We start from the raw sequence: 26520 nt of genomic DNA, 5'->3' as shown, positions 1-26520 counted from the left end.
CCCTTGGGCCGTGCGAGCCGCCGGTACCCGGCCCGCGCGGGGGAAGGGGTCGGGTGAGTCCCGGGACGTGCCTTGGCCTGGGGGTGTTTGGGGGGTTCCCTGTCACTTGCGCAGGTGGCCGTCCGGTCTTTCGGGATGTGCCTAGGCTAGAGGGGATGGGCGACGAGGAGGGCTTTCCTTCGTGAGGCTCGGGAGACGGGACGGCGCGGGGGCGGTGGAGCTGAGGGGCCTTTCCCCGTAAGGTGAGGAGAGTCTCGGGGGACAGGACAGCGCTGAGAGAAGGCGCCTTTGACACCCGCTGGTGAGCAGAAGAACACGGACGGCTGAGGACGGAGTGAGGCGGGAGAGCCCAACCAGGTGGGAGACAGGGCTTTGAGGTCGGTTTTACTGTTGTCCTACCGCGGCCGGACGCGAGATTGAGCTCCCCTACACCTCCCTCCCCTCCCCTACACCTCCCTCCCCTCCCCTACACCTCCCTCCCCTCCCCTACACCTCCCTCCCCTCCCCTACACCTCCCTCCCCTCCCCTACACCTCCCTCCCCTCCCCTACACCTCCCTCCCCTCCCCGGCTGACTCAGGCTGCCGGCCCTTTGCTCCCACCACCGTTCCCACTGGCCCGCAGCGCTCTGGGTTGTGCTTTAGTTAAATCTTTTTGTCAATTTGAGCTATGTAGCTTGTCTCCCAGCAGCTGTATAATGAGCTGAATTAAATCCCTTAGCAAATAGCTCCCGCAGAATAGTTACTAATTGTGTTTTCTGTAGATACAGAATTGTAATTTGTAGCTGTTTTTTCATTTGCTGTTGTCCCACATGCAATGTAATTATCATAACAGTTGGTGACAGCATTAATACAAACTCTTAACAGTGCATATTCCTGAGCATTTTAGCTTTTTATTCTAATACTTTGTCCTTTTGCCTTTTTTCAACAAGGCTAAGTCTGTTCATGTCATGGCTACACACACCAGGAAAATGGCACAGTTGTTGGACAGTGATCTGTTTCTGGAAAACGTTGGGTGAGGACACTTAACAATCTTGTCAGGACCTCATATGTAGATACAGATTGAATTACTGTAGCACATATAAACCGTGTGCTATGTCCCTTCAAAACATTTGTCGTGTATCGACTGGAGCGTGTAAAGAAATGTGGAAGGATAAACCAGTTCCTACAGAAAAAAAGACATTATGACAATACAGGAATATTATGGGCAATGAAGTCATCCTATAAATTTCATTGTCTTATAGGGTGACCACAAAATCCAGACTAGAGGGTAATCATTCACCACAGCAAGATTTTACTGTGCCTCATCTAGGACCAGATAGAGGATTTCTGGTATCAGATACCAACAAGACACAAGATCTGCTGGTAGGCGAGTTTACCTGCTAAATGGAGCAACTAGAAAACACATACCCACTACAAATACAGTGTGGGAAATAAATAAGCTGATAGACAAGTGATGTGTCTCCTTACATGTGTTTGTATATACACAGAATTTCACAGATGAAGTCATTACATTTTTTATAGTTTCTCTGCAGAACATCTGTGAACAAATCAGGCAAAACAATAAAGGCAGGCTGAGTTTTGATACTGCATTTTTCTGTAGAAAACCACAAGACAATGTGTACCCCTTCAAACTCTCTGAGGTGGGGTTTGAAAGTGCTTGATTTTACTTCTTCTCTGGTAAATCACAGGAGTATTTCTTTTACTAAACTCTCCTATTTCTTGTCTTCCCTTCCTGCCTCTCCCAGAGTAAACTCTCCTTTTCCCTCCCTGTAGCTCACAATCTGAGGGTGTTCTGAAACCTTTTCCTTTGTATTCCACATCCAAAAGAGCCAGGACCTACAATCATGGGGTTTGTGGCTATGTACTGCCTACCAGCAGCTATCCTTAGGACTTAACAGTTTTCTTGTCATGTTTGAACAGTATATTTAATTTCTAATACTGCATTTATTTTTTTACTTGATCTGCAGAGAGAACAGATGAAAAAAATGCAGTTTAAAAAGCTGCAAACAACAGAAGAATGGCTCAGAAACTACAGTTTAGAATCCTTGCAATTAACATTACAGCATCTGATGGACAAAGGCAATATTAGTTTGTAAGTGCAACGTTGGCCTTTCTTTAGTCAATCTTAGTTTGTGTGATTCTCTGGTGCTAACTATGTGTAGTGTTCCAGGAATTCAGAGAGTGGTGTGGAAGAGATAGAGTTTAGAGAAGAGACACTTACTGATTTTGAGTCCAGACTTTCTGAGTAAGTATCCATCTTGTTTATGGTTTTGAACTGTAATTGATTTCTCCATCCTCCATGATGACAGATTCTGACTTAAGTCTTCATTTGTTATCTCTGGGAAATTCAGAGTATCTCAGCATTAAATCCTTTTTGCTGAGATTTGGGGTAGATGATGATTTTATGTCAACACTGTTGAGGTTTTGGGTTTTTTTAATGAAGATGCCTATCAGCCAGGTTTTGAACTGAAGTAGTTAGCTCATTTAGGAGGGCAGCTAATAGTTGGGTTTTCATAGGTAGTATTGTGTGGGTTTGTGTTTACAGTAACTTGAATTAGTTTAAAGCCATGGATCTAGTTGTGATATGTGAAAGCTACAAGTTTTCTAACTGCATTGTAAATCTGTAAACCCAAGGAAACTTAAACTGAAGAAAATATTTAATGAATAGGTTGAACAAACTGTACAGGGATCATAATGCTTTTGCTGGGCTTCACTCTGTGATAGACTCTTCCTAGGAGTGCCACTACTGCATACTTCACTCTATCAGTCATGAAGATCCAGAATCTTCAGAAGGTCCTCTTTCAGTACTTGGGCCCTGGACCATCTAAGCAAACCAAACTATCTGTGAAACTGATTTGAAAAAGGAAATAGCTTTTGTGTTTTAAAAAAGCAAAAACGTTTTCCTCCCTTTGAAATGTTGATGTAGACTTTCTGTTCAATGAATTGGAAAAACTATGCATGTGGTATTAAGTATGAGTTGAAGTAAAACAGTTTTGGAGGACAGCAAGCACTTTGCTTTACCTCAGGTTATACCTATTTGAAAATTAAATGGTGCAAGTTGTGCTGCAGTTAGTCTGGCACTTCAGCAGGTGTGGTGCCTTTCAATCACAATCTCATACTTCTTAAGTCTCTTAAGCAGCAGTGCAGTTTGTATCAAGTACATCTCCTGGCAGTAACTCGTGTGTAATGAGCTAAACTCACTTTTGACTGAGCTTCTGTTGTTCACACGTGGACTATGAATACTCCTCTCCTATCTCTGAACAGAAAAGCCATCAACTGATAGAAACCATTTCAGTGATGGAGTTTGTCAGTCAGCCACATATCTACTGGGATAAACAGCTTCAGGGAAAGAAGTATTTAAATGGTTAACCTTGCAGCCATATAAGAACACTGAAGATAGTGTAATAAAAGGTGATTTTGTATTTGTGAGAAAAAGATGTGAAGTTTGAATGTACAATGATAGACTGCAAGAGAATGCTTCTAGCTAAATGTGTGCTATGCCTTTTGTCAGAGTGGTTGAACTTTATCAGCAGCGAATTCAGTGGCTGTTGCAGGACAGCAGAAAGGTAACTTCAACTTTGCAGTGTATTTTTAGAATGGAAATGTATATGGCATTAAAGAACACATTAACATTTGAATGCTAGTGAAAAATGCCTTCCAAACAGCTGAAGTATTATCATTGCTTACTGTGAGTTGCACATCATGGACAGTGGTCCCCTATGTTGATGACTGTTTTTATTGATCTTTCATTGCTATGCAGTTTTCTGCTCTTTAAATCTAGTCTGAGCAATTTTAATTGTCAGGACCTCTCAGTGAGATTCAGATGGGAGCAGAGAATGCTGAGCATAACATCTGACTTTTCCTCTGCCTTGAAGTCCATTGTGCCCTCCCTTGCATTGCTGGTTGACCATTTATTGTGCCTAGCAGTGCTAATGCTCACAACTCCCCCGTGAAGGGGACAGAGAAAGAAGCAGCATTCCAGTATCTGGCTTTTACAAAGTTGTTTGATTTAACCTGAAGGAGATGCTGCAGACAGTTACTTTTTATCCTTTCAAATAATGAATAATTGTCTTGGGAAGGGGCAAATAGGAGTCAGTGTTAAGGATAAACCATCAGCCAGTAGGGGGTTTATATTGGTTTGATTTGGTTTTTGTTTGTGGGGTTTGCTTTTTTTCCCTTGGCTTTGTCACTGTGTCATTATGCTAAAAAGCTTAGGGTGAAAATAAGTACCTAATATTGTCTTTTAGAGTGGCCTTTTACAGAAGGAATGATAAGATTTAAACGCTCTAGATAAGCTTAGTATTTACAGTGATATTTTTAAGGTATTTGGTGTTATAAAAGGAACCAAAATTGGCCTTGTGATTGATACGTCTGACATGAGTTACAGACCTAGACTACTGGATTTCCAGAAGGATCTTTTGGTGAGTAATACTAAACCAGACTTTGGCAGTTATAACTTACTAATCAATCTTTTGTACAACTACAAGCCAGGAAATAGGTAGGAAAAAAAATCTGCTTAAATTCATGATATGCAATGAAATAGAAGGTTTCTCATGTAGAAAAGTATGTTTTAAGTGTCTCTGAATGTGTAGTTTGTTAATGTCTAGATTCACACAAACTCTGGTATGTACCATAATAATATGTTTCATATATAATATTTAGAAGTTTCTTAATTCTTGTACAAGCATATTCTATGAAATAAACTTGCCAAATAGAAACAGCTCTAGGAGCTAGAATCAAGTTCAGCGTAGAGCTATCTAAAGCAGATAAAACTCCCTTACGCCTTCATGTTTTGTCACAACAAGGCACACTTCACATTTTTGGTTGGAATCTTAGTAAGTTAATTACTTCCTGAAGTCCCGCAAGAAACTTGACCTTTATTTTGCTTTTAATTTTTATACAATTTTTGTGATAAGGAAGGCAGATATAGTGAGTGTGGTTTACTGTCTAACTTGGCAAATTCATACAACTCATTTCCTTAAAAAATTATTTGAATTTTATTTATATTGCCTGTATTTCACATTTATGCATTTCGTGTCTTCATTTAAATCAAACTAACCAAGAAAAGTTCCACATGGTGTGGCTGACTTAGCTTTAATACCTGAACTGCTGTTTAGCCCTGTCCATGAATATGTGTTCAACGTTTTTTAGCAGTTGTTTGATGGGTGAATATGCCTATTCCAGTAGATCATAGAATCACAGAATTGTCAGGGTTGTAAGGGGCTTCAAGGATCATATAGTTCCAACAACCTGCCATGGGCAGGGACACCTCACACTAGATCAGTTTGCTCAGAGCCCCATCCAGCCTGGCCTGAAAAACTTCCAGGGATGGGGCTTCCACCACCTCCCTGGGCAAACTGTTCTGTGTGTTGTTTCATGTGCTTATCAACTGATAGCAGTACAAGAAATATCCCCTGCTTCCTGCCCCATTAACAAATGGGCTGGATTACCATATGTCTGCAGGTTCAGTTTCTGTACTCCTTACCAAATATTTGAATCCATAGCACTTTTTTTCTTGAAAGGTTTTCATTGTGGTAGCTAAAAATACTGCTGTCAACCATTTTCAGGAAATTACTCTTTTAATTATTTTACATAATACCTCTATGAGAAGCTGCATGGACAGTAATACATTGACTTTTATTTATTAGGGCTTAATTGATGAACAGCTGTCTTACAAGAAGCAACTGTACTGCCTCTCATTCAGTACAGAAATTTCACCACTGTGGGAGAGTCCAAAAAACATCAATATTCATGTGTAAGTGAGTTCATTTTTCCAAAAAATAAAGGTGTTTCAAACCAAGTCTCCATTTTCATTAGAGCAGTCTCTTGTGGGTAATAAATAGTATTTTTCATCTTGTGCCTGCAGTTATTAAGCAGTCAATTTTGAGTGCAGTCAGTAGTCAGTGATTTCAAGCTGGTCGTTCATGCATAAAATATCTTAGCTCCTGTGATTTGCAGTAATCTTCATGATCCATCTTATTTAGCACCTGCATGTTAAGTGTACATCTTCCTTTTCTTCCCCATAGGCTACATGAAGCAAGAGAATGGATACAACAGCTGGAGCCTGGCCAAGGCTGCAATTTACTGAAAGCTTTAAGACATATCTTCATGGTGAAGGAACTGAATTCTGTGGTCCTTATTGTAGGAAGCTGGTAAATTTCTTACCTGTCCTAAGAGCAAGCTTTAGCCTAGATACAAAAATCTGAACTTGATGTAAAAGTGAATAGGGTTTATGTATTTTCAGTTCATACTGCTGAGTTTCTTTATTTCCTACATTTTTTACTATTTATAAATCTCTTTTCTGATACAAAGCTATGTTTTTCCTTTGCAGATCAGTCATCCAAGTAATAATTGAGAGTCTACCAACTCTTGCTTTACATTAATAAAAATCCTGCAGCACTATTAAGGATGTTAGTAAAAAGGGTCCACACCTCTGGGAAAGCGATGAGCAAGATTTTGTTGTAAAAAAGCATAAAGCAATCTTGGGAAACTTAAAATGTTTGATTAAATAAACTAACCAGGTCTGGGATTAGATAAATTAGTGGCTTCAGTTCTGCAGTTCCACTGTTATCGTTTGCAAACTTGCAGTACTGGAGTCAGAATTGCCAGGAAAAGACTGCAGTAAGGATTCAGGGAGTGTTCCCATACTCTTAACTTATTCATTGTATTTATTTCAGATGTGCAAAGGGATGGCATAAGCTTGGGAAGCTTGGTGTTTAGGGTGACTGAGATTGCATTACAGCGGAACACAGGGCTCAGTTAAAAGGTTCCAAGTTTCGCTTTGAACAGAAAGCAAAAGTTTTTATTATGTAGTGAATGAAGACCTCCTTAATATCTGTCTCTGGCAGAAGTGTAGCTCCAAGAGAGGTTTTTACTAGCATGAAGACCCTTCAGAATTCAGAAAACCAAAGCCGTGTGGGTCGCTGAGTTCTAAAGACAAAGGAAATCTTGCTTTATTGGTGCCTTTGGAAGACAATGGACCTCATTACATAGCTGAAGATCTGACTTGAAAAGCAAGACCACAATTCTTGTTTTTTAGCTTTCAGGGCTATCAAGGAGTAATTTAGTACATTTCACCTACAAGCTGTTAGGAACCGGAATAGAATTCCAGTGGTTTTCTTATCATTCAGGTTTTCATGACAGAACAAAATCCCAGTAGTGGTAGCTCAGTAACTGTTGAAAGGAGAAGAGGAGGTCAAATGCTGAATGACTGGGTTTCATTCCCATGATTTGTTATTTCTTTCCTCCTGAGTTTTCTTCCCAGTCTCCTTTAGTATGACCTTTTGCCCCTATTTGATTACTGCCATTGTTAATATTTTTTTTCCATTTATCAGCCCTGATCAGTCTTTGGAATTGCTGTCTGACTATGCTCAGCAGTGTATGCTGGGGAGAAAACTGCAGGTTCATGCTGTTACATATGATTGTAGCAATGCTTCTGCTCTGGTAAGTAGTCCTGGTATTTGTTTCTTATTCAGCTGCAATGTCTTCTTTCATAAATTTGTGGAGAAGCTGATTAGTCATTAAAGATCTCGATGCAGAGCTGTGTGTTCTCCAGAGCAGATTGCACACCTGAAAAAATTGGGAGCATTCATCTGGGTTAATACCAAAGCCAAAAGTGATGTTGACAGGCTTGGCAGCTGAAGGGAATCAGTTATTTCCAAATAGTCATCCTGTGATGAAAAATACAGAATGAAATAAGGACTTCAGCTGGGCAGTACTGCAGTAAGGATGAGTGGGTAGGGAAATGGATCATAGGAGAAAGGCAGGCACTAAAGAGTGAGAACATGTGAGTATGGCATTCTCTGGAATGAAAATGTTTATATGGAATAGCATCAGTGCAAGCTCTAGCAGCCTTGCTCAAATTAGCTTTGATCATGAGCAGTGGCTTGGGTGTTAGTAGTGACTGGCTGAAGGAAGAGGGAGTCAGAAGGACAATCAGATTCTTTTGTTCAGAAACCTGGGTTTAGGTGTTGATGTCTTGTTTGAGATTGTCCCTAAGGCATGTAGTGACTTAAGTGGCAAGGGTTGAAATCCTGGTTTGAAGAGAAGATTGGATGCAGTAAGAGTATTGCAGTTGTGGGTAAAATATTGCAGTAGTAGGTAGTAGAGAAGGAAGTGGAGAGGTGAAAAAAGCAGCAAGGATTTAAAAGGTGGTTGTGGGCAGGGGAAGGACAGTCTTATATTTTATGTGCACTCTGCAGTGATAATGCCTTTTTCTGACTGGTACAAGCCTGCCTTCAAAGGAAGAGTGACTGGCATTTCAACACAAGGTGAATGAACATGACCCTTATTGCCTGTTCTGTAAATTTCGTTGCTTTTCAGCTGTATAAAATGAGACAGGGAAGCAAGCAATGGAAACATAATTACTTTGCTTTTCTTACTACAACTACCTCAAAGATTCTTTCTTTGATTGAATATCAACATCCCACATTATCAAAAGAGACTACCAAATTAAAGCAACTTTTTTCCTTCCTATTTATGTATGTAGGCAGTTCTGAAAAACCTTGCAGAAGCTGTACAAGGCCGTTACCATTGCTACTCTTCAAAGGGAGAGGTATGTGGCAGCTAGAGAGGGAACACATTTTCCTCTCTTTCTGATGATTCTTTGCATTTAGATGGTAAACTAATTATCAAGAAGGACAAGTGTAGAGGCTTGTATCTGAGGAAGAACAGTTCCATGTACCAGAATAGGTTGGGGACTGATCTGTTGGAGAGCAGCTCTGGTGGCCAGGATGACCATGAGCTGGCAATGTGCCCTTGTGGCCAAGAGGGCCAGTGGCATCCTGGGGTGTATTAGAAGGGGTGTAGAGAGTAGGTCGAGAGAGGTTCTCCTCCCCCCCTACTCTGCCTTGGTGTCATCTTCTCTGGAGACATTCAAAATCCGCTTGGATGCATTCATGTGTGACTTACTCTAGGTGATCCTGCTTGTTCTAGATGATCGTTTAAGGTCCCTTCCAGCCCCTAATGTTCTGTTATTCTGTGATCATCTGAGTAGAAGTTTCTCCTGTGGTCAGTTAACCTGTGCTTAATTCTCCCTGCAAATGAAAACCCCTTCCTAAAAACACAGTAAATTTTGCAGATGCTGTTCACTGACTTAAAGCTGATGAATGGGATGAAAGTGGTGGCTTATTGTAGACTGACTCAAAAGAATAGAATAATGTTTTGTTTATTAAATGATTAATAACTTATGTGATGCATTAGATACATTTACACTCAGTTCTGCTATGCCAGGCAGCTTTGTATAGGTGTTTTGCACACCACAGTAAGAAAGTTTTGTTGGTTGGTGTTTGAATAGTGGTTAAATTATTTTCCCTCTGCTCTTTTTAAATGCACAGAATTTTGATAGCAGTGATTTTCATCTGCTTATTGAGGAATCCCAGAAGGCTAAGAACCTGCTCAAGAGCATCAAACAGACTTTTCAAAGCAGAACCTGTGGCTCACATATTGGTAGAGTAGCAGAGGTACGTATCTCTTTGTTTTCAGATATACTTTGAAGTAGCAGGGGTAGGGGGTTTTTGTGTTCACAGTATGAAAAAAACAATTAGAAGATTAGTTAGATAATTTTGATGTGAATTGTGAATATTATGTGTTGGCCATCCATTGTAAAAACAAGCTAAGGCCAAAACCAGTAAAGGAGGCATTTTGCTTGATATACAGCTCCAAAATGCAGCAAGTTTTGTAGACCAAGCAATGCACTGAAAAGAGCACTGTACCATGATCATAATGGGAATCTAAGAAGCTTACCAGCCTAACTGTGTGCAGTCATGTAAGTGAAGTTCCTAGCTTGTCCCTGTACTTAGTGTCTGAATTCACCTGTGGCTGCTAAACTTCATTGCTAAAAGTTCAGCAGAACTGTTTTACAAACATGAGCAGTTTCTTTGTTAGCAGAATAGTCTCTTCTTTGTCACAACCACTGGAGGCAGTTGTGTGAGGTGGACAGATCTGATCTGAAAGAGGGACTCAAAGCTTCAATTTGTTAACCTTGCATATCTGGTCATCTGACCTGAGACATCCCACACAGGAGGCAAACTGGTCATTTGTGAACAGTATTTGTGTTTCCCCTCATCCTCCCTGTTCTATATATACAGAATTCTCTCATCTGTCTTCTAAGCTCACAATTACTAAAGATCATATAGAGTACATATGAGGCAGAAGTTACCCTGAAATGACAAAGATGGTCCTTTAGATAAAAGCATGTCATCTCAGAAACTTAGTAGTCAAACTTTGTGTATGAAAGAATATCTCCACAAACTTCTGTCCATTGAAAAAAGAGAGGTCTCTAACCCCTTTTTGAAATAAAGGAATTCTAGTGCCCCAAAGGAGTTCTTGTTCACTTGTTTCCATTGCTGTGAATGAAAGTAGAATGTGATTCATTTGACTTGATACACATAGATGATGGAACAGTCAAGTTTTAATCTGTGTGTGGCAAAGTTCCTTTCCCTGCCTGCTTGCTATAGAGAAATGATTGGCTGGTTTTATGCCAGTGTTCATAATGTTTTAATTTCCCTGTGGTTTTGGCATTGTGTTAAACACAGTGACATTAATGGAACACTGTTCCCCAAACTCCATTTTTAGGATGACTAATGATAGTAATTTTCCAAGTACTTTATTGTTGGAATCTCAGCTTAAGTTTGGTGAGTGTAAGTAAAGCTAAGATTCTATGCTGGGTATTTTGGATTGAGGGTTAAAAAAAGTTATGCCAAAACTTGCAAGAGTTTTTCTTTCTTAAAATCCATTTTAGGCTTCCACAGTATTTGCAAGTACAGTACCTTCCAACTTTGTACCAAAGCCCCCAAAGCACGAAGGACCACTAGTTCTTCAAACACCATGTGGCCTGGCCGAAACCTCAACAGACTGGTTAAAGACAAATGGATTGAAAGGTAGCATGGAAACAAAAGTTTGACAGGTATGAAACATGAATTCAAGGCACAGCATGTGCTTTATTTAATTTCTTTGTTCCTTGCCATAGCTAAAAAGTTGAACCTTTATCAAGTTTTGGCTCCCAATGCCTTCTCTCCTGTGGAAGAATTTGTACCTATTCTTAAAAAAACAGTATCATCAACTCTACATGAGGTAAGTGATAAGGACACTGTCTTTGTCTTTCTGTTGCTGTGTCTAATTAAAATCAGTACTTAGCGAAATTCTGCAGGCTTTAACTGGAATTTGTGTCCTTGATGTTTATGCCATTCTCAAGCATGATTCAGGAAGGAATTCCATATTAGTGAAACTTCTGTAGGCTTCTGTAAGCACCTGACTGTTTTATTTATCCTTCTAGAAAGTGATGGTGCAGTTTGAATGGTATGATGGAACTGTGAAAAATATCCATGTTGACCTGCCAATATTGTACAACTATCAGGTGAGTTGTCTTTAGTGATGTGGCCTTGTCAGGACTAGGTTGCCATCGTATTGTTCCACAAGAGTTGTCCTGTTGCACGAGGACTGCGGAGATTCATGTCCAGACATCTGTCCATGATCTGGTCAGACTTAAGACTCAGATTCATATCACAGAAACATTCAGGTTGGAGAAGACCCTCAAGATCACCATGTCCAACTGATACGGTAGTGAGGAGGGAGGGAAAGAGTCCATCACTGTTGCTGGTTTTGTGATCTATGTGTGAGAATGTATTTAGGTTATTTTACCAGTGTATTCATGAATCTGTTAGCCTGTACGTTGGCAGGATATGAAACCACAGAGTACTCCTGCTCACTTGATCAGAACTGTCTCATTTCATCTTGGTTTAATAATTTTGGGGAAAAGTTTTGTATTCCATTTTATTTATTTGCAAATCAAACAAGTTTTATGAAGAGGAATGTCTAATTATTACTGGCCAGACCAGTAAAGACTCAGGGCCTAGCAGGAACTTTCTGTGAAGTAGCATAAGAGCAAGCTGGGATGGTTGCTGCATGACTTGAAAGATGTTTTGTGAAGGTAAGAAGGAGGAAGAAGAAATGTGGAGAGGAGAGTTTAGACCTTTAGACCCTTCATTGTTTTGTTTGGGTTTTTTACCATTGTACATTTTTCTTGTGGACTGTTATCTTTTATCTTCACTAAGAATGAAATGCTGCTGTCAAAATGAATGAAAATTAGTCTTTTTTTCATCACTATTCTGTGAATTTACTTAATATATTAAGCATTTGGCCATAAAATACTTACTTGATTTGTTTTTTAAACTTGCTTTTTCTGTACTTTATCCATAGAAACTCCTTGCTAAAATGGTAAGAATCTATGAGAAACGAATTGACTGGCTGGCTGGTGCTAGCAGAAGAATATGGGGAAGTGTTTGTGAAAGGAGGTATTGTACTTGGATGGCTTCTTTTTTATTATTACTGATGGTACTAGTTTGCTAGCTTTTTCTTTGTGTGCAAGTCAGCTCCAAGGATCCAGGGCAGAAATTGTTCAGATGTAGAGACAGCAGCTGCAGATCGCAGAATCACTGAATGTTAGGGGTTGGAAGGGACCTCAAAAAGACCATGTGGTCCCTATCTCAGCAACCCTTCTGTCACTGACTTGCTGGGAGGAACATTACTGTTTGTCTTTGGAATAATACTGCACTTGCTCCTGGAATGATGACTGGGGAAAGGACAGGGAACTGTCCAACAACTTTTCTTGTTGGATAACATCCACATGTTTCAGGCGTGGTTTGGATATTCAAGTATAAAGACAAGAGAGGATGTGTTTAAGGTTCAACAGCCAGTACATGGGCCAATACCCTATCAGATCATTTAAGAATGAGAATTTTCAGTTGTTATTTTTATTATTTTTTTTCAATCTCACCTTATTTTTGCAGATTTTAAAACTTTTATAAAAGATTAACAAAATTTAAAGTATACATCGAGTATTTAAACTCTCTTGCTGCATAGCTGGAAGATACTCCCCTGGCAAGTTTTGAGTATAGTGAAAACAGGAGTATGTAATTAAATCAGTTTCTTTCTTCCTCCTTTTTGATGAATAACCTATTTCTTCTGTAGGGTGGTCATACTTGTTGATGTATCAGCGACAAACTCGAGGTACATCATCCATATCCAACATTCTTTGCGACTGTTACTTGAGGAGCAGCTGTCAGATAAAGATTACTTCAATATTCTAGCGTAAGCAACTGTTTAAGATGCTTTTCAAATAGTTGTCACACATTTAAATGAAACATTTTAGGGTTTTTAAATTATATTTAATGTTCTAGGATGAAATAATTGCGAGAGCAGCACTAATTTGTCAGTATTGGATGCATGAAAGGATTAGATGTATGGAGACCAGATTAGTAATTAAAAATCACTCTTTCGGTTGAGGCTTACTGGAACTGATTGTATGATTCCTGTAACAAACCCTGTAGAAAGAGATTTGTGGTGTCTTAGATATCCTATCTGAGAGCTCCCTTTCAAATTTTACAGTAACTTCAGTATTATTTAAATATATGATAGTACTGAAATTCTATACTCAAACCAGCAGTCAGAAATGTGTGGCACAGCGGCTGACAGCCAGGCAGGCTCCTGACTGACAGCTAAAAGCAGGAGACAGCAACTCACAGAGCTCCAAACCTGGAGTCAGGGCAGAACCCTTCCCTCCCAGGAGACATACAGGCAGCATCTGATAGTTGGGGTGGTTTTTTTTGTTGAAATCCTTCTGAGCTTTTTACCAGCTCAATTTGTATCCTGTTCAGGGAAGAAAGATGTAATCTGGCTCATTACTTTGAAAATCTAACAGCTGCTGAGTGATGGATAAATGGTTTGAAATAAAACACGATAAAGCATCAGCCAATTTTATGTCTGTAATACCCCAAATGCTGCTTTTATTTTTCAGTGAATCTATTCTTTGTGTTTGTTCTAAAGCATAATCTGTCAATTAATTGCTGTTGTCTTTCTGTGAAAGATTTGGGAGTGATGTTGTGCCTTGGCAGCTGGAACTAGTTCCTTCTAAACCAGAAAACTTACAAAGTGCTTGGAGGTAGGATCAAATAACTTTCCCATACAGCTGAAGGAAGTGATTATAGGTACCATGAAACAAATTAAACATAGAAGCTGATTGAAGCAGCATTGTGAGCAATTTGGAAAATTGATACTTTTATCATATTATGAAAACAGTTTGCCATGAGGTGTTCCACACTCATTCATGATGGTTCATTGTGAAAACAGCATTATAAAATTTAGTATGTCCTAGAGACTTTGTATTTCATATGTATAGAGAATATGTATGTACACAGATGGGATAATCTCTGTGTAAGAAACGCTCAGCTGACAGGAATAACTGAAAACTATTTCAAATGCAACTGGAGTGTTAAAGTTAACCTTATGTTTATTACCCACACATTGGAAGCAATTTCCAGTTCTGTTTGTGGAGTTGCATCCTCAGTGGTTTCATTATACCTCTGCATTCATTTTTATTTTCTGTAAGGTCTGCTACATTACAGATTTGCTTATAAGAGAGATTTGGTTTATCTCTATGCTCTGAATCTTATCTTTAAAACTAGTTTCCCATGGTTGCAATACAGAAACTAAAATAATTTGGGTCATTACATAGCCTGATTGTTCTGTCTCTCATGTCATCTTTTAGGTGGGTGTTGAACTTGCAGTGCAAAGGGAGTAGAAATTTCATGAGTGCTCTCAGGAGAGCTGTGGAAGTAGACTTCAGAGACAAAGATAAACACAAATCACAAGGACTTTACCTGCTAACCACTGGAATACCTGATCAGGAAACAGTAAGTATGAGCGTAGGTTTTGCATTCTCTAAGTTCCTATCAGTATTAATCTCCACTTTGTTTTTCTCTTGTTTATTTCCTTTTGGTTAGTCACTATAGCTTGTTGGCAGAATGCTTTTCTCATTTACATATCTAAGCCAGCATAACTGTCAGGATCTTAAACTTCCACTTCTGCAATCACTATTCATGTGGTGGAGGTAGCAATTAATAATGTGTGAATCAGAGAAAGTTGAAGAGATGTTTTCTGGAATCCTTTCCCACTCCAGCTCTGGACATCATTTCACTGCAAATTCCTGAGTTTGAATAAACCAGCCCTTGAGTTTTTTACATGCTGTTATTTCCTTATGAGAACAAAGTCACAAATAATGTTATGGTGGAAATCCACAGTATGCTACGTAGACACAGCTCCTATTTTTAATAACAATAATCCATTGCTCAGATACATGTTCATAGTGCACGTGCTTTGTGGCTGTTAATCATGTGCACAGGCTGGAGTTGTCTGAACATTTCAGAATCCAAATGCCATTTTCATAGTATCATAGTATCAGTAAGGGTTGGAAGGGACCACAAGGATCATCTAGTTCCAACCCCCCTGCCATGGGCAGGGACACCCCACACTAGATCAGGCTGGACAGAGCCTCATCCAGCCTGGTCTTAAACACCCCCAGGGACGGGGCCCCAACCACCTCCCTGGACAACCCATTCCAGTACTTCAGCACTCTCATGGTGAAAAACCTCCTCCTCACCTCCAGCCTGAATCTCCCCACCTTCAGCTTCATTCCATTCCCCCTAGTCCTGTCACTACCTGAGATCCTGAGAAGTCCTTCCCCAGCCTTCGTGTAGGCCCCCTTCAGATACTGGAAGGCCACAATTAGGTCACCTCGGAGCCTTCTCTTCTCCAGACTTTCTTTTCTCCAGACTTTCTTTTTCTTTTTTTTTTTCTTTTCTTCTTCCAGCACACACTGAGTGCTTATGTAGCTGAGGTTTGCATAGGTTTTGATTTGCAGCTTCACGTCTGCCTCTTCAGTGTAATGGAAGACACTGACTCCAACAGAATGCTGCCAGCCCGCTCTGCTGACCCAACTGAAACTGCCACAGCTTATAAAGAGATAGTACAGGCAGCCAATGGGAGATTTCATTGGTTTGGAGAGGCAGGTATGTGGGAAGGAAAGTCAGCATGTACTTCTTTTTCATTCCTTAAATGATATTTATTAATACTCTTTCCCTCCCAATCAAGTAGTTTATTTTTTTTGAGGATGCAATAATGCTCTGTTAGCACACAAGTCTGAGATTTTTCAGTTCTACTGCAGACTACTACAATGCAGTCTTAGTGCAGGAGATATTTTTGTTACTATTTTTCATTCTGAATTCACTATTTTCTGCCAGATCTTTTAAAGATGCATATGTAAAATCTAGTTACTAATGTGGTAGATCCAGACTGGCTGGCTTTCAGGAAACAAGGACATTTTCATTCTTTTAATGGATAGTACATGCTCTACAATTTGTTCTACACTTTCAAAAATCTACACTGTGTGTACTTATATACCCCACACTGATTAGCATGTATTGGATTGACAGGTATTTTTGAAAGTGATGATATTACTGTTCTTGTATCTGAAATGGAAAAAGCAAACAGCTACTCCCAAAAGGTAGGAATTAGTTATATCTTTTTAAAAGTTTTTTAGTCAGAAAAAAAAAATTCAACAGTGTTTGTTCAACTGACAGTGCAGAAGACTGGACACAATGAAAATCCTTGTAAGATGGACAGGGATGCTCTAGAGTGTGAAAACAATCACCTCAGAGTAAATGTGGACTAGAAAACACTTGAACAGTAGCACTGCAGTGACTGGTGTTGGAGTGTCTGTGATTCCTTATCAAATACAAGAAGTTTACAACTGAAATTATTCTTCAGGCCAATCCAGTCATAAATTCTTTTCAAGTAGAATTAATTATTTGCCTCTTCTTCTAGAATATTTGCTCGGAGCAGGGAGAATTTCTCTCCTGTGTGTTTGAGCAAACATATCATGAAGGAGTTCCTATTTAATTAGAGGTGTTAAGCAGTACCAGATGAATAAATTTCATATGAATTTTATTCTTAAATTTATAAATACAGAATGCCTGTCTTTTGAAACCTTTTCTACTTCACATACATGAATTACCAAACAATGTGCACTTCCATTTCAGTGTGTGTTCCTGGTGGAATCCTTAAAGCAGCGTTCACTAAGTCTGTCTAATCATCCAGCTGTAGCAGAAGGAGACTCAAATGTGCTTGCCAAGAAAGAGAAAAGAAGGCCACAGGAATTGCCATCTCCTAAACCCACAGCTCTGAGTCTGGCTAGAATGGTTTGAAATGGTCCCATTTTTAAGATGCTGTCTTTTCATTAGAGATCATACCCAACTATTCTATAAAGGGAAAAGCAGTGTTGTCAACACTAAGTTCCCAATATTCAATCAAATTCTGAGGGAAACAATAGTGGTGCTTCTATAAAGCAGTGCCATTACCATACTGGACTCTTCCAAGTGACAATAACAGTCCAGACTTATCTGCCCATAAATGTTAGTGTTTAGGTTCAGGGCAGCAAATTAAATTGTCAAGATAATTAAAATGGAGCAATTAAAGTTACTTAACCTAGCAAGAAGTTGCAAATTAACAAATCACCCTGGCAACCTCTTGACTTGTTACAAAAGGCAGAATAAAACAGGAACTGGAAAATAGTGAAGGGTAGTTCCAGTTCTGAATAATGCAATTATGACCCAACTGAAATGCATCTTAATGTTGTTTTTTATTATATAGTATATTAAAGGTAACCATGGTGCAGAGAGAAATGCTTCCTTAAGAGTACTGGCGTGGCGTCCTCCTAGTGCTAAAGCAGAAATTCCACCAGGTCTGTATGGCTTGGGGGCTTCTTGGCTTCAGTTTCTTTGGATTAAAAGAAAATGCTAGACTTTCAGTTTTAGAAACATTTGCTATTTTAATTTTCAATCAGACTAATAGGAAACATTGTAGTTGTTTGGAAATTTCTTCAGTGTGAGTTTTAGCTGAGGTGTATCTAGCTTGCTTTCAGGTTGTGAGCAGAAGGAGCACTGCACAGCTGTGTAACTATTTCCAGCTCTCGTGATTGAATACCCAACCCCTATCAAGAAACATCAATGTGTGTGGTGGAAAGCAGAGCCCTGCTTTGTCCCAAGCCATCATTAGAACCTCACTTTTCTTGGATTTCAATTCATACTCTCTTTCTATTTTCTCCCTCCAAAGGCTCAACAACTCAGAGGTTTATTTTGTTATCAGTTCCATATATATAGTTATGCTAATACTATTAGATTCCATTGCATTTAACATGCTGTTCCACTTGATTTATTTATGATCCAATAATAATGGGGAAAAAAACCACAAATGTCAGACCATTTGAAATGCTGACTTCTGGCAACTGCTTCTGGTATATGAAACAGCTCTTAAATTTATTCCAGTCACTGTCAGTCCCTTGGAGTCCCTTTCCTTTCTGATCCATTTTTGTAATTTCCCTGTTTGTTCTTTGTATCTTCTCTAACATCTTCAAATCATGATGTACATTTTCTTGCATTAAGTCTTGAAATCCACTGTTTTATTGAAATGACATTGTAGGTCTGTAACCAGTAGTTACAAATCTGGATTCAGATTTGCTGCACTTAAGGTGCTTTGTACAGTATTAATCAGCTTTTCCAACAAATCCTGCTTGTTGTAAACCCCTAATATTTTCAAATGATGCCCACTGACATGCTTCCTGATGGCAGTTTGTATATTTGTAAAGGTTTTGGTTTCATTTCTGTGGAAGCAGCATAAATAGCTCTGTAAGATGGATTTTTCTTACCCTAAGAAAAGCATTTAAAATTGTGTTAATAGGAAAGGATGAACTGAACAGCAGTGCTGCAAGTAAGAGTGTAATCAAGTTGAAGTAAGTCTACATTGTGTTTTGTTTGTTGTTTTTAATTGTAGCACCAGCAATGAAAAAATGGCCTCAGACTGAGAGTATAAGAAAGCATAAACCAAGGAAGCAGCCAGAGTTTTCTGTGTCAGTATTTTATACTGGCAGAGGAAGAAATGTGGGTAGGTGTTAGTGTATGATGAGCAAAGCCTTTTTATTATCAGTGTTCCTCTGACAAAACTGTTAGGATGTTAAGTTGCTGATAATCATAGAATGGTCTGGGATAGAAGTGACCTCTGAAGGTCATCTAGTCCCAACACTCTCTGCAGTCAGCAGGGACATCTTCAGATACATCAGGCAGCCTAGTGTCCTGTTGAGCCTCACTTTGAGTATCTCCAGGGATGGGGCCCCAACCACCTCCCTGGGCAACCTGTTCCAGTGTTCCACTACCCTCATGGTAAATCAATGTGCTTTAAGTAGTGGGTGGTAGTGAGTTTTACTTGCCAAACAGTGGTGGAGTTTTTAGGTTTGATGTTTGGTTTGGATGTTTTGGGTTGGTTTGGGGTTTTTTGACTGTTTTTAATTTTGTTGGGCTTTCAGGTTTCTGTTGTTGTTTTTCCTTTGCTTTCTGGGATTTTTTGCTCAAAGGTGCTCTAAGGAAAAATGCTGCTATCATGGTTGAGATCGTTAGAGAAGATTTGGGTTGGAATTTCTTGAAGGAGACAATCTTTTAAAATAAAGTGCCCCTTTTTTAAAATACTTTGATATAAAGAAACTTTGCATTTTTTTCACATGTGGGATTGTGTAATGCTGCTCTGTGAGGCTTGGAGGTTTTTAGTTTTGTTCTTAATATTGACAGTCCTGTGTGATTCAAAAGAGCTGATTTAAACCTGGGGCTCCCTCCCAATATGACTTTGTTCATTTTCTAAACTAGGTACAGTGTACCATAAGTACCCACAGACCATGTGCACAAGAAATTCTGTTCCCTCTGTTACACTGCCAAAAAGAGAGGAAATATGTTCAAGCAAAGAGGTATTTTGCTCATTACTAATAAATTGCCATTTTGGAATTATCCATGTGAATTAATGTGAACGTGTTCATTGTGATTCTTTACAATGTGTTATTACTTAAACTGTTCTAATGTTTACTAATCACCAGTTGCTCCATTTGTTTGTCTTACAAGTGGCTGACCAAGTACAGTATTAAAAAGCTTCAACTGGAATTGGCCAGACTGGTGTTTGGTCCAAGCTGCACTCACCAAAACAGAACTGTGGAGTCTCTGCACAAGAAAGTGGCAGCAAAATACTGTGCTATCTTCCCTAGTGTTGAAATCAATGTAAGCATTTGCAGATGTCATACCTACAACACTGAAAGGCTTTCTGTTTCTTTAAGATGATGAATTTGGTCAACATTTGTGCCTTGGTAGTGTGAGGTTTCCTCCTCTATTCCCTGCTCTTTCTAAATCATTCCTCTGTTAGAAAGCTAGAGAAGATCCTTTATTCACCAGAACATACATTTAATCTGTTTGAAGTGCAGACTGCATGGAATCTTTGGAATGCCTGGCATTTCCCTCTGCTCATAGAGGGTGAAAAAGCATTGTGAAATTTGGAGCAAAACTTGTAAAAATCACCTGTGAGTTGAAACTGGGAAAGTGTTGGATCTTGATTGTTCTGATTTGTGTAATGACTGGAAAGTAGCACAACAATTTAAATTGAGGATATTACTGCTCTATTAGATCTATAAAACCTGTCCAGTGCACCTGTCCAAATGATACAATTTTGTTGTTCAGCACAACTGGCTGGCATGAGAACAGAGCTTTCCTAATTTGGGTAAAGCACTTACTTGGTGATTTGGAACAGTCACCAAATTTTTCTTGCACTGTTTCATAGAGAGAAAGGTGAAAAAACCTGATCTCCCTCATTTCTGATGCAGACATTGCATGTATAGCAGCTGAGCAAAAATCTCCTGAAGTAAGATGCTCTTGTACAAACTGAATTTCAACAGGGGGTTGTGAAGCATCTGCAGATCCAATCTAAAGAACTGGAAATCTACACTCAACAACTGGAGAAAGTGCTGCAGCGCTACGTACAAAGAATACAGTGGCTTCTGTCAGGTACTGGTGTGCAGCTGGGTTTCTATAGTCCTCTTATCTACTATTTCTAATAGAATAAATCTGAACATGAATCTAGACCTTACTTCTGATGCAGAGTCATCCAGTTTTGCACTTCATGGAACTTTTTTTAAGTACTTTTATGACAACAAAATCAAAATACAAGAGAACACAGCAGCTGTGTGGCTGACAAACATCCAGACTGCTGTGAAATAATTAGGGTTGTGATGTAAGTTTTTCCTTTTTGCATGTCCATGAATAGAAGGTTTCTGGTGTCAGCAGCTTTCCATCATGCAATAACACGTACAGGCAAAATCAGCTTTTCCGTTTCTTTTGGTAAGGATGTGCCCTAGTTAGAAGTTCAACATCACTGCTGGTGAAACGTATTTTCAGCCCTCTGTTACAGCATCACAGTATCACTAAGGTTGGAAGAGACCTCAAAGATCGAGTTCAACCTGTCACCATAGACCTCATGACTAGACCATGGCACCAAGTGCCACGTCCAGTCCCCTGTTGAACACCTCCATGGATGGTGACTCCACCACCTCCCTGGGCAGCCCATTCCAATGACCAATGATTCTCTCGGTGTTGCTCATGAAGATCATTGTTGGGAAACAGTTTTCATTTTGTTAATTGGATTTTAAAGTAGGAGCTACCAACTTTTTGATGCAGGTTGCTGCAGTTGGCTAGTAATGAATGTCTGACAGTGCTAGATTGGAAATGGCAGAAGATTTTTCTGTTATTAACCTTTGAACTACCTCGTTTCCACACAGATTAAGAATTTATTATGCATAAACGTGCCCAAAATAATCCCTAAAGGCTGCTGGTTTTACAGTATGCTGAATAAAAGAGGATGGTCAATAAAACAAGCCTGTGTAATGACAGTTGTTTTTAATGTTGTGGCCCAGGAAGCAGAAGGTTGTTTGGTACCATTTTAGAAGCAAATGTCTGTCTTATGATTGACACATCTGGTTCCATGGACCCATATTTGCCATGTGTAACAAAAGAACTCGCCTCTCTTATCTGGGAGCAGCTGAGGAAAAACAATGTCAGGTATGATGAATGACAAATAGGAGACTGAAATTGGCACTTCTTATGTAACAAGGTTAATAATTACACATTAATACTGAAATGCAATCCAAGTAATTTGTATGGTAGAGCATAATACACATATGACATGAGCTGCTTTTTCTGTTCTTCTGATTACACAACTACCAATTCTGAGCTCTTAAAATTTGAGCCTCGTTTCCCATACCTAATGTTTTTCATTCTCTTGAGATCAGCATTCCCATAGATTTTCTTGTTCAGGGTGAAATAGGCTTTCTGACTCTTCTAACCTTGAAGACCTTAACCCACTACTAGGCTTTTGGTTGGATTTTTTGTTTGGGTGGGGTTTTTTTTGGTTTGGGGTGGGGGTAGTTGTTGGTTTGTTTAAGGGTTTTTTCAATTAGATTTCTATTTGTGTTTGGTGGAGTTTGGGTTTTCTAAATCAGTAGAAAACTGATAGTATTGATCAGGGTTAAATGTTGTGGGACATCTTTCTCCTCAGGTTTAACCTGCTGAGGTTTGCAGAAACCACAGAAAGTTGGAAGGAGCATCTTGTAGAGGCAACTGATGAAACATGTCATGATGCTGTGCAGTGGGTGTCCAGTTTTCAGGCTCATGGTAATACCTGCATCCTTATGGCTTTACAGGTTAGTAAATAATGTACTACATTTTGGAGAAGACCTCATGTCTTGTGGTGATAAAACACTTCCATCTGAGTGATAGTTTTTTAGGAAAATAAATTTGGTCAAAGCATACAACATTTTTATATGCCAAAGCATTAACAGGACAGCAGTCAAGCCACTGTTTCTGTCCCCAGGGCTTGTAGATACTAGAGTTGATTATACTGAGTTTAACAAGAGAGAGAAAATAGCCAGTTGCTCAGTTATACTGAGTTTAAGAAGAGAGAGAAAATAGCCAGTTGCTCAAAATCATGTTTCTCTATAGCTGTGGATGTAATAAGTTTGCTCTGAGCCAGCCTGGAGTTTCAAAGAAGCAGTGTTGGAATCACCTCGACATTGAGTACAATTCCTGAGCATTAGTAACAGATGAGGAAACTTTTCTTCTACAAAAATCTCAGTGTAGAAGTGAACTATTAATAATAATCTCAAACAGAGCCTGAAAGAACTTGCAATTTCATGAGCTGTAAAATTTGAATCAAAAAAGGAATGCTGCCTCAAATGAATGACTCTTCTTGCAGACACCTTGCTTGCATCTGGGTCGAGGCAATCCCAGGCACAAATACAGGCTGGGCAGTGACTGGCTGGAAAGCAGCCCTGAGGAAAGAGACTTGGGGGTGCTGGTGGACAAGAAGCTCAACATGAGCTCTCAATGTGCACTTGCAGCCCGCAAAGCCAATCAGATCCTGGGCTGCATCAGGAGAAGTGTGGCTAGCAGGTCGAGGGAGGTGATCCTCCCCCTCTACTCAGCTCTGGTGAGACCCCACCTGGAGTACTGTGTCCAGTTCTGGAGCCCCTATTACAAGAGGGATGTGGAGGTGCTGGAACGTGTCCAGAGAAGGGCCACAAGGATGATCAGAGGGCTGGAGCACCTCTCCTATGAGGACGGACTGAGGGAGTTGGGGCTGTTCAGTCTGCAGAAGAGAAGGCTCCAAGGTGACCTAATTGTGGCCTTCCAGTATCTGAAGGGGGCCTACAGGAAGGCTGGGGAAGGACTTCTCAGGATCTCAGGTAGTGATAGGACTAGGGGGAATGGAATGAAGCTGGAGGTGGGGAGATTCAGGCTGGATGTGAGGAGGAGGTTCTTCACCATGAGAGTGGTGAAACCCTGGAATGGGTTGTCCAGGGAGGTGGTCGAGGCCCAGTCCCTGGAGGTGTTTAAGACCAGGCTGGATGAGGCTCTGGCCCCAGTGTGGGGTGTCCCTGCCCATGGCAGGGAGGTTGGAACTAGATGATCCTTGTGGTCCCTTCCAACCCTGAATGATACTATGATACTATCTCCTTATAGATTTTATGGAATTCATCATGAATCAGATCTGGCGAAACTGTAAGGCATGTGTGTGTGTGTTACAGAAATGTCCGCTGAGTCAATTACCATGGCAGGTTTTCATAATGTAAAAAGCCACCTCCTAATGAGCTTGAGTTTCAGACTTTAAGCATCTTTAACTCCCACAAAATCTTCTCCCAGCAGTTCTCCAAAACCACTTAATTTGCTTTTTTTTTTCAATGAGCCAGGTTTCAGTGATGCCCTACTTAGGAATATGTTGTCTTATGCTACAAATTATCTACTTGTTTATTTTCACATTGATAGCCTTGATCTTTCATATGTAGTGAAAAGGAAAGGACAATATTAACATGAGGTGGTAAATACAAAACTATATTAAATCCTTGAATAGTGTTTTCAGTTTCAAGTGTAACTTTTCTATAAATGTACCCATTATTTATGTTTCTTTTCTGCTTTTCAGAAGGCTCTCAGTTTCCAAGGGGTAGAGGCACTGTATGTATTGACTGATGGAAAACCAGACACCAGTTGCAGTCTGATTTTGAAAGAAATTGAAAGACTGAGAAAGAAACAAGATATTAAAATCCACACCATTTCTTTTAGCTGTACAGACAGGTACATGATACTTTGCCAGGGCAACAAAATCTTTTATATGACTGATTTGTTTGTTGTCAGAAGGCTGTGTTACCACATGTGGGCCACATGCTCAGTTCACTGGACATGCAGTTTGAGCTCAGTGTTCATACATGTGGTAACTGGCTCACTCAGGTAACTGCCACATGTCCTTCACCTCTCGTAGCTTGTGTCCTTGAGAAAGTTGTTTTCACATGCATAGAGAAGCGATAGGCAGCACTGCTCTACTACACTGAGGTGAATCCTGTACTCTTATCATTGGTCTGTCACATTCACATCCCTGTAAAGGCTTAAAAACACCCTGACACACTGACCTGGACTGGAATCAGGATCACTAGGAAGATGCTAATACCAGCCATGGGCTGAATATATATCCCTGATGTTCCTTCTCAAGGATCTTGGCATGGTTGAGAACTGGGGACGGTAACAGAAAGCGTGTGCTCCTCTAGATTCTTACTCAGGGCTGTGCCTGTGTGATGCAGGGAGCAGATGTCCAAGCAGACCTTCAGCTCTTCAAGGTTTTTAGAATAGGTGCATGTCAGTTCTGCCACCTCAAAACACAGCAGTTGTCCCAGGTCGTCAAGAACTCGGCCTTTCTATTCTTGAATACAGCATGTCCAAGGCCAGACTGTCTTAGAGTGTTATGCCAGCTAAGCAGTTTATATTCTTCATTAGCAACTGCCAATTAGAAGTTAGACAGAAGTTCATAGTAAAGTTCTCCAAACTCCTTGTTTAAATGCAGTATTTTCAAGGAATTCTTAGAAATTGTTTTTCTCTTTCTTTCAGGAAATTATTTCTCTGAGTAACTTATTAATTTGTTGTTAACAGAGGAGCTAATGAATTTCTGAAGAAGCTTGCTTCCCAAACAGGAGGGCGCTACCACTGCAGTTTTGGAGATGTGGATGGACAATTAGCAGCACAAAGACTGTTGACAGAGGGGTTTGATGATGAAGATGTATGTTATTGGGATTGGATTTTTTGGCTTTAGTTTTGCTTCATATCAGCTTAGTACTACAGCAGCAGTCAAACTGCATTTAAAAAGGAAGATCATGAGAAACATTAATAAGGACTCCTAAAATAGTTAATGTTGAAACCTAAAGGAGTTACCTGAGTACCTGGCTTTCCCTCTCTGCTAGCTGCCTTGGTCAGGTGACAGAAGCCATAAAGGAAGTACACAGTGTCTGAAAAAGAAGCAGGGGGAAAAAAAGAGACTTTTTATCTAGGCACTGTGGTTTTTAAACAAACTTTAGCTTTTACTGTGCCTTCTGCTCCCCACCGTCCTGTCCTTCAAGATGTCATTTTAAACAAAAGGTCCAGCTGGAGACCTCAGGGATTGCCACAGCAAAACGTATCTTAGCAAAAAGTAAACTGAGCTGTATTCAAGCTTGCTCTGCTCTCCTCTTGGAAGATCAAGACCTTCTCTGCAAGTAGATGGGAGCAGAGAGATTTAGAGTTTGGGCTCAGTTAATTAAGTTGATTGAATTTGAAAATAATAAATGGGTGCAAGTTGATGTAGAATATTCTAATTCTGTTTTCAGGATCCTGTTTTCCCTTACTTTGAAGGAGATGATTTAAAGAAACTTACACAAGAAGTAGCAAAAGCTAGAAGTTTCTTAAAGCAGGCAAAATCTTATAGGTGAGTATTTCTCAAGAATCTTTCAATATTTGCCTTTTTTTAATTACTATTACATGGAAGGAAGACAGTATCTAACTTCTGGTGTCTGCTATTTAAAGTAGAATTGGTGTTATTTTCCTTGGCCTGTCAATTTTCCTTCTTTTTTTGAGGCTTGGAAAATGACATGCAAGCAAGCTGTCTGCCAGCTGTCTGCCTCAGAGAGACTTAGTTTTACAAAATTAGCTCCCATTGTAGTAAAGGTTTTAAGCAATTCTAACAATATGTTAAACCTCAGGGCTGTTGTTTTCATAGTTGTGTAACAGGTAACAGGATGACGTGACACCAGGAAGGGGTATCCAAGCGGACTCCAAACCAGCAAAGTAATTTCCCAGAGGCAGCATAGCCCTGTTGGCACTGAATGCCATCTATAGCTCAGTAGACTGAACTGGCTTGGGTAGCATACCATTCTCTGCTGCTTCTGGTATCATTCAGAGCTCATTTTGATACCACCCTAGAGCTGAAGTGAAGGACAGATCAATTGTACTGATCCTTAACTTAGTTGTT

General features: G+C 39.8%; 1 protein-coding gene across 1 annotated transcript; it reads left to right on the top strand.

Moving 5' to 3' along the window:
- The first annotated feature begins 135 nt into the window (after positions 1–135).
- Positions 136–25261, top strand: VWA3A (von Willebrand factor A domain containing 3A). Its single transcript, XM_068146800.1, has 30 exons — positions 136–357; positions 930–1012; positions 1242–1362; positions 1968–2092; positions 3512–3566; positions 4323–4421; positions 5649–5755; positions 6027–6152; positions 7335–7443; positions 8489–8554; positions 9336–9461; positions 10742–10880; positions 10970–11073; positions 11276–11356; positions 12199–12293; positions 12970–13089; positions 13865–13939; positions 14546–14690; positions 15647–15845; positions 16269–16339; positions 16875–17033; positions 17485–17575; positions 18664–18774; positions 19527–19624; positions 19776–19928; positions 20597–20705; positions 21611–21755; positions 22252–22396; positions 24172–24323; positions 25128–25261. The coding sequence occupies exons 2-30, from the start codon at positions 948–950 to the stop codon at positions 25141–25143; spliced, it is 3207 nt and encodes a 1068-aa protein (XP_068002901.1). The 5' UTR covers positions 136–357; positions 930–947; the 3' UTR covers positions 25144–25261.
- The last annotated feature ends 1259 nt before the right edge of the window (positions 25262–26520 follow it).

This window comes from Melanerpes formicivorus, unplaced genomic scaffold (assembly GCF_026170545.1).
Source record: "Melanerpes formicivorus ecotype bairdi unplaced genomic scaffold, bMelFor1.0.p_v2 SCAF_14, whole genome shotgun sequence".
Lineage (NCBI taxonomy): Eukaryota > Metazoa > Chordata > Aves > Piciformes > Picidae > Melanerpes > Melanerpes formicivorus.
The sequence above is the reverse complement of the archived record's forward strand: the minus strand, read 5'-3'. Positions and strand labels throughout refer to the sequence as shown.

Bases quoted from the DNA above. Each gene is read 5' to 3' on its own strand.
- VWA3A (XM_068146800.1), top strand. From the start codon at position 948: ATGGCTACACACACCAGGAAAATGGCACAGTTGTTGGACAGTGATCTG. The intron at 8,555-9,335 runs GTATGTGGCAGC...TTAAATGCACAG, and splicing joins GCTACTCTTCAAAGGGAGAG to AATTTTGATAGCAGTGATTT. The intron at 11,357-12,198 runs GTGAGTTGTCTT...CTTTATCCATAG, and splicing joins CAATATTGTACAACTATCAG to AAACTCCTTGCTAAAATGGT.